The sequence below is a fragment of the Fragaria vesca genome, linkage group LG6 (genome assembly GCF_000184155.1).
Source record: "Fragaria vesca subsp. vesca linkage group LG6, FraVesHawaii_1.0, whole genome shotgun sequence".
Classification (NCBI taxonomy): Eukaryota; Viridiplantae; Streptophyta; class Magnoliopsida; order Rosales; family Rosaceae; genus Fragaria; species Fragaria vesca.
Window position 1 is genome coordinate 29,806,256 of NC_020496.1, and position 6,824 is coordinate 29,813,079.

At 37.2% G+C, this 6,824-nt stretch overlaps 2 protein-coding genes across 2 annotated transcripts in view; both read right to left on the minus strand.

Annotated features, from left to right (window-relative positions):
* Positions 1-3,104, minus strand: part of LOC101307229 (NAD(P)H dehydrogenase B3, mitochondrial-like) — a 29,906-nt gene extending 26,802 nt beyond the window's left edge. Inside the window, 9 exon segments of the mRNA XM_004304057.1 lie at positions 123-244; positions 333-599; positions 705-809; positions 898-1,111; positions 1,203-1,453; positions 1,583-1,728; positions 1,731-1,788; positions 2,235-2,520; positions 3,016-3,104. Of these exon segments, the coding sequence (XP_004304105.1) occupies positions 123-244; positions 333-599; positions 705-809; positions 898-1,111; positions 1,203-1,453; positions 1,583-1,728; positions 1,731-1,788; positions 2,235-2,520; positions 3,016-3,104 (1,538 nt within the window).
* Positions 3,105-3,692: 588 nt separating this feature from the next.
* The window catches only part of LOC101307516 (NAD(P)H dehydrogenase B1, mitochondrial-like), a 6,965-nt gene continuing 3,833 nt past the window's right edge, over positions 3,693-6,824 (minus strand). The window contains 8 exon segments of the mRNA XM_004304058.1: positions 3,693-4,342; positions 4,461-4,572; positions 4,772-4,836; positions 4,987-5,084; positions 5,242-5,316; positions 5,530-5,748; positions 5,856-6,542; positions 6,630-6,804. Of these exon segments, the coding sequence (XP_004304106.1) occupies positions 6,455-6,542; positions 6,630-6,804 (263 nt within the window). The 3' untranslated portion in view covers positions 3,693-4,342; positions 4,461-4,572; positions 4,772-4,836; ... (2 more) ...; positions 5,530-5,748; positions 5,856-6,454.

Below are 6,824 nucleotides of genomic sequence, written 5' to 3' on the forward strand. Positions count from 1 at the left end.
AAACTACAGCATACCATGTTCACTGAAAAAAAATTATAGAGCTGTACAGACATTTATATCTAGTATCATGGACTGATGTCTATTTTTACCGTGCTGGAAAAGATACATCACTAGAAGGGTACCTGAAGGGATGAAAACGGTGGCGTCCCTCACCCCTAAACCTTAGGGGACCTTCAGGATACTTCTCACACTCCTCCATACGGTTGAAGCAGTTTGCAAGGTAGGCACCTTGTTGAGCAGCTACCTGTGATATTCAAATTTTGGAAATCAACAAATTAAAGATATATATAGGATACGTGATGTATGAGTTGAATATACAAATAGTAGTTCACCTGGGCTGTTGCAGGAAGGTTTTTCATCTGAGAATCTGCTTGAGAAAGAGCTGATTTAAAGGTCTCAATATCTACTTCAGTACCAGAATACTTTCCTGAACTATTTTTCAGTAAATCGTGAATGCTTGACATCTGTTTACTCTTCAAATGAAGCTCCAACTGAGGATACCTCTCCATAACATCATCTATAACTCCATGAAACTCCTTAAGACTTAACGTACCAGAATTGCTTGTGTCTGCCTTACTAATTATATGTGAAATATCTTCCTGACACACATTTTCAACAATTGAAGTTAAAGATGATAATGTACTCTATAACTGACGTGTGATGATTCAATAATTTCATAAAATACACTCCCAGTAGGTAGATACCATGATCCTGCGTTGGTTTATTGTTGCACAATCACCTAGAGCAAATACACCATCACATCCTTCTACCCTCAGGCATTCATCAGTAGCCAAAACACGTCTGTTTGCCTATGCTCAAACAAATGGAACAGTGATTTGTTTCATTATCAAATCCAAATATAGTCATGCATCAATAAAGCACAAATTAGCAACAAACCTGACCAATCTTCTTCATAAATTCAATAATCTCTGGGCGTGCCCCAATGCCAGTTGCCCAGAGACACATCCCATACAGTGTAGATGAAACCTGCCCAGTTGCTCTTTCTTTAGTGGAGATTTCCTTAGCAGTTACTTTTACAACCTGCGAACCTGTTTTTACTTTATCTCTGGAGAACTTCTCTTCAGCAAATTTTGTAATCCTTGTGTCAAACCTGTAAGACCAAACCAAACACATAATAGTTAACTTGACTAATACCTTCATTAAAATACCAAAAATTACAGAAATGTATATGCCTTACTCACATGTTCAAAATATGATCACCTGCTTCGAGTAAAGTGATGGATACATCATCTTTAACGGAAGGGTACAACTTGGCTAAATCCGCAGTTACAAAGTCATGAAGCTCTGCAGCAAACTCCACACCTGCTGGACCGCCACCAACAACTATGAAGTGCAAAATTGTCTTCCTTTCTTCTTCAGTTATGCATGGAAGACTCGCCCTTTCAAAGCAGTCAATCACAGACTGACGAATCTTCAGAGCATCTTCTACTCCCTGCCAATTAAAACCCAAGAAGCTCATTGTTATTCTCCTTGAGATATCAATGAAGTTAAGTGCTATAGTTTGTGGAGTCATCATAAAATCAAGTAAAGTGCTATAGTAAAAGAAATATGAATCAAGTACCTTCAAGAAATGAGGGTGCTCTTCAACACCAGGGGTGTTAAATGTGTTAGCTTTCACTCCCATGGCTATGATCAGGTAGTCATAATCTACACTAAATTCATTATTCCCACATGAATTGTTGTCTTGGGTTGTCCGACAGTAAATTGCTTATTCTGTGGATCTATTTTGTAACATGCTGCTTCCCTGAACTGAATATTTAAGCCTTTCTGCTTGTCATTTCAGATCAAGGAAAGAGTTGTCATCTAATTCATATCAGTGTCTCCAGTCAATCAAACTACATAAAAGTTTATCCCTATACATTCTTAGAAACAAAACTACAGAATTAGACAAATTATGGAAACATGTTTCAACATTATACAACTCCTGAAGATTATTTGTACAGATAAGCAGGGCATGTATTCAAACTGTGCTGCAGGACCTTGGATGCGAAACGTGCTAAAATAAGATTTTACTTCCAGTACTGATACTGCAGGAAAAGGTGACCTTGTCTAATTTTGTTCTCTGTTTGCAAAATGGTATACTTTATTAGGTGCATATTTCATAAGTAAACCATTTTGCGAATAGAGAAAGCAAAAGTAAGTAATCGAAGTCTATATTGGTTATTGACCAATATTGCATCATATATTTTTATTTATATGTATGCAGGTGATACCTTCTTAGTAATAGAGCGAATTGGTTCGACAATGCTGCGTGGTTCGACTGTGCCACAAGTAATACTCGTCAGCAGAGGGGTGAACAAAAAATAATTATGAGGGGACACCACTTCAACATCATATGAGGAACTCTTCAAATTCTTCAAGAAACTGATGCCAGCCCAACCAGTTCCAAGTACCACCACCTTCTTTTTCTTCAGTTTGCCTTCAGACTGAGCTGCTTCAGCATACGCAGTACGACCATGGAATGGTCTGCCTTCATGAAATGCCGCCAGACTTCCCCCACTGCATAATATACAAGTGCAACTGTGCAAGTCAGCTGATAAGAAATGGAGCTACAGATATGTAGAGTTTCATCCGTAGTTATGCGAAACATGTTCCATGAAAAAGAGATTGTTTTTTCATCGATAGTTCTGTCAAAAATCCAAGGAAAAGTGAAAATAACATGTGTAAGAAGTTTTTTCAAAATTATTTCATTTATCTCCCATTCACCCTAGCTAATACATACAATGATCGTCTGGTTCGATCTAATCTATTTATCAAAGTTCTTAAGAGGTACTAGTGTACTACTTAACATTGCATAGCCATGTTTCACTGCGCATACTAAATCAATCTACCATTTATGTCTCATAGTTACAATCTACACAGAAACACATATCCCAAACACCAATAACAACGAAGATTGGACGAGAAGATCAAAGCATATAAACCCTTAAAGCTTGTACTCAAAATGCAAACGAAAACTTCTGTGATACAGATTGAGGAGAGTTGAAAGAGCACCCGACTGTAGCAACAACAAGAAGCTTTGATAGGGAGGGGTATTGCCGAAAGAGCCTAGAGGCTCTCTCATAGAATGAAGCTCCCCACATTATGAAACTTCTGTTTCACTTTTCAGTTCTATCTTCAAAAGAAGAGGAAAGTAACGAACTTAATCACAGGGCATTTTATATGCTTATGGATATAAAGTTGTAGTTTATATCTGAAGAGGACAGTTTCTAGTTTTGCTGGTACGTGAAGGAGTGGTTAGGGTGCATTAACTAGTACCAGGGACCGAACCATGAGTAGCTGTCACGTAAGACGTAACCGGAGATACTCTATTCTTCAGGGTCCGAAGTCAAACCGGCAAAGTAGGAATTACAGTGATCTTTTCCAATATGGTGAAAAAATATTACCATGCATGAATTAAATCTGTCTTTGTCCAGAAGCTGTTGAAAAGTTGTGATTTTATTTATCTATGACTTCGTTTCATAGATGGGCACCAGAAAGTTGCCCGCGCGTTGCAGCGGGTTGTATAGCACATATGGGAATTAAACTACTAAGCTAGTGTTATAATGCTGATGACTTCAATTTTGATATAAGACAGCTTTATTCTTAAGAAAATGATATAAGGCCTGGTTCTAAAAATATGAACATCAAAATAGTTTGTGCAGCTATCAAAATAAGCTTTCAGGCCATTTCAGTATACAGTAATCATTTCATTGTTACACAACATAATGGAAGACCTCAAAATAGTCTAGTGTTCAAAAAATCTACGTTCCACACTGCTGGACTAAATGTGGTTCTTCCACTTCTATCTAAACAAAAAGTGTGATGTAGAGCACTTCTAAGCACTCTTTTCCCACCAATTTGGCTGGTCCAAGCAACAACAGCCTGTACCTGAAGGAAAACATATAGACAAAACACATAAGCATAAGACCATAGATGACTATACGTGCGCTTCAAGAGTTCAGAAAAATTAACAATCGGGTTTTTTGATCTGCTGAAGTTGTCATCCTAAGTTTTGTTAATGTAAATCACATACAACTCAGTAAAGAAAAGCTGAAAGCTAAAGAACTCAATGCAACAAAGCTGACTTCACCCTTGAAAGTTCTAAACAGACTACGATATAAAAAAAGAGAAGCTACTTCCTGGCCTGCAAGTTCCATGTTTACAGAGAGCAAAGCAGAAGGTTAGGTTTAATACTAAAAGGGACATTAGAAACTTAGGTAGGGGATAAAATAAAACCTAATCATTCCCATCTACAGGTCATTTATTGAAACCTTTATCTTCTCATCCCAAGCAAAACATCCTCTGCATCTTTCTGTAGAAGAAGATCCATCTCTTGAGCCTATAGAGTTCAGAAAAAGAGGCACCAATTTCTTGTGAGAAAATTCAGATTACAGAAGAAATCTGAAAAATACTTTTTAGAAATAAATGGAGTAATGGACAAAAAATTATAGGATGACCTGATGCCGTAGTATAACCCCAACTTCTGTAAATGTGTCAATGAATAATCATACTTCAAATCATCTAAAGTGCGATGTCCTTTCTCATATAATTTGAGTGCAGTAGCTAGACCTGCACCCCATATTTTCTCAGATTAGCCGATTGTTTTTACCTGTAATTAATTAATAGATTTAAATAGCAGAAATGAGATTAAGACTCATAATCAGCTCAGATACTCAGTTAGCCCACTCAAACTGTGGTGATATAAATAACATAACATCTAGTATCTACATAAAACACATTTATAACACAAATTCCTCAAAGAAGTCACCTCTTCTTCTTCTTCTTCTTCTTCTCCTTGTCATTTTTCCCTAACTTCTTCATCGACATCACCTACTAAGAACAATAAAGCAATTTGGTCATACGATCAACATACTCGCACATTCACACACAGATCATTATTTTCAAATCGCATATCTAATTAATTAGCAACCAAATGACAGAAAGCATACTTTCAAAAAGAAAAGAATCAGAATAGACACTCACAGATGCATTTAGACTTTAGAGAACCCACTGAAGGTGTTGGAGATGAGGAACCCTCTATGTATGATAGAGAAAAGCTTCAGGGATCTGTAAACATGTGACTATAAAATAGCATGAGTTTCATCTTCATTTAAAGAGTATATCTAAACAAATGCATTAACATAATCAACAACAACTCGTTGTGCTGCAAGGCAAATAAGACCCCGAGTTACCACTTTAAATACATGTAGGAAGCAATTCACAATACTATCTACCCACCTTTTTCTCAAACCTGAAAGCATACCATCATCTTTGAGATCCATAATAGCTCTATGCACCACCATCCAATTCACACTGCTAAAAAAAAAAAAAAAATTAAAAACATTTTCCATGAACATGAACAACAGCCTAAGAATCAAATAATAAACAAATAAAATATCATAAATTCCATGGAATCCAAAGTAGAACATTTATATTCCTCAATTTCACCATGGTATATAAATTAAACCTTTTCAGTAGAAAAGCTGCAATAGAATTCGATAAATTGAAATTGAACAAACATCTTACTTTACAAATCCAGAATGCAAGCAATAGAAAGGATCAGACTTCATCAAAGAGACATGCACTTTTTGCCGAAACCCCGTTTCGATTGATGAATATATCCCGAAATTGGGTGAACATCAAAGCAGAAACAATAACCCAGAATCGCATTTATCTTGTCTTGGGGTTGACGTTTGATTTCCAGGATCCAGTTATTTCTTCATGTCGTTCCTATTCTCTCTCAATCTGAGAACAAACCCAGAAGCAAATGCAGAAGAAGAATGAGATTAAGGGAGTAAGAGAAAGAGGAATGATAATAATCATTCTAACTCGAAAACAAAACGGGATAGTACCAATTTCAGATTCCGAGCTTGATAAAACTTCCATCTAGCAAATAGAAAGCAAAACGAAAGAGAGGAAATGAAACGTCAATGGTTTCTAAGAGAGAGAAAGAGACCAAAAGGATAAAAGAGAGGAGAAAAAGGAGGTCTGGATTGGTCTAGAAGCTTCAGGAGGGAGATGATAAGATTCAGCTATCAACTTGTTAACGGAGAGGAGGAAATATTGGGCGAGAGCCAAGAGAGAGGAAGAAGAATCTAGACCTCTCTGAAAATTACGAAATTTCTGCAGGGGCAGAGTACAGTCCATCCACCCAAGTCCAACACTAAAGCCCAACACTGTAGATGTGAACAGTAAAAACACTGTACACGTGAACACTGAACAGTGCCGCAGCCCGACGCAATATACTTTTGTATAATATAATGTATGAAATTCTCAATCTTTGTGTTTGTCCAAATATGAATGAACGTCCAAAAGGAGAAAATTAAAGAATCTCCCAAGAATCATTTTGCTCTGCAACCAAGAGAAATCTCTCTCAAACACGATACACGAAGGCATGTACAATGCATGTGCAAACACTGATGACAGATTAGGCCGGAATTATATGTCATCCTCAAATACGGCTTGAATCTCTCCCGAAAATAAATCTTCTGGTCCAATCAGATACCACTAGGACCCTAGTACGCCAGCTAACTTGCTTGCTGAGAAATGAACAGGAAAAACATCAATCAGATTCAGTAGTAAATAGAAAACTTAATTCTAGGAGCAAATAAGTAAATGAAGATCACCTTGCATATACAGAATACCAGAGCCATTGAGTGCTGTGGCCCATGGAAACCCAGTCCCCGGGCAGCTCTGCTGCTGCTTCCTCACCTCCCAATGGAGCAAATTGACCGAAATGCTTGTACCTAGTCATTCACAAGTTACCGCATATTAGCAATGAGGGAAGAGAAGAGAGATAGATAATGACATAGAAGTAACTT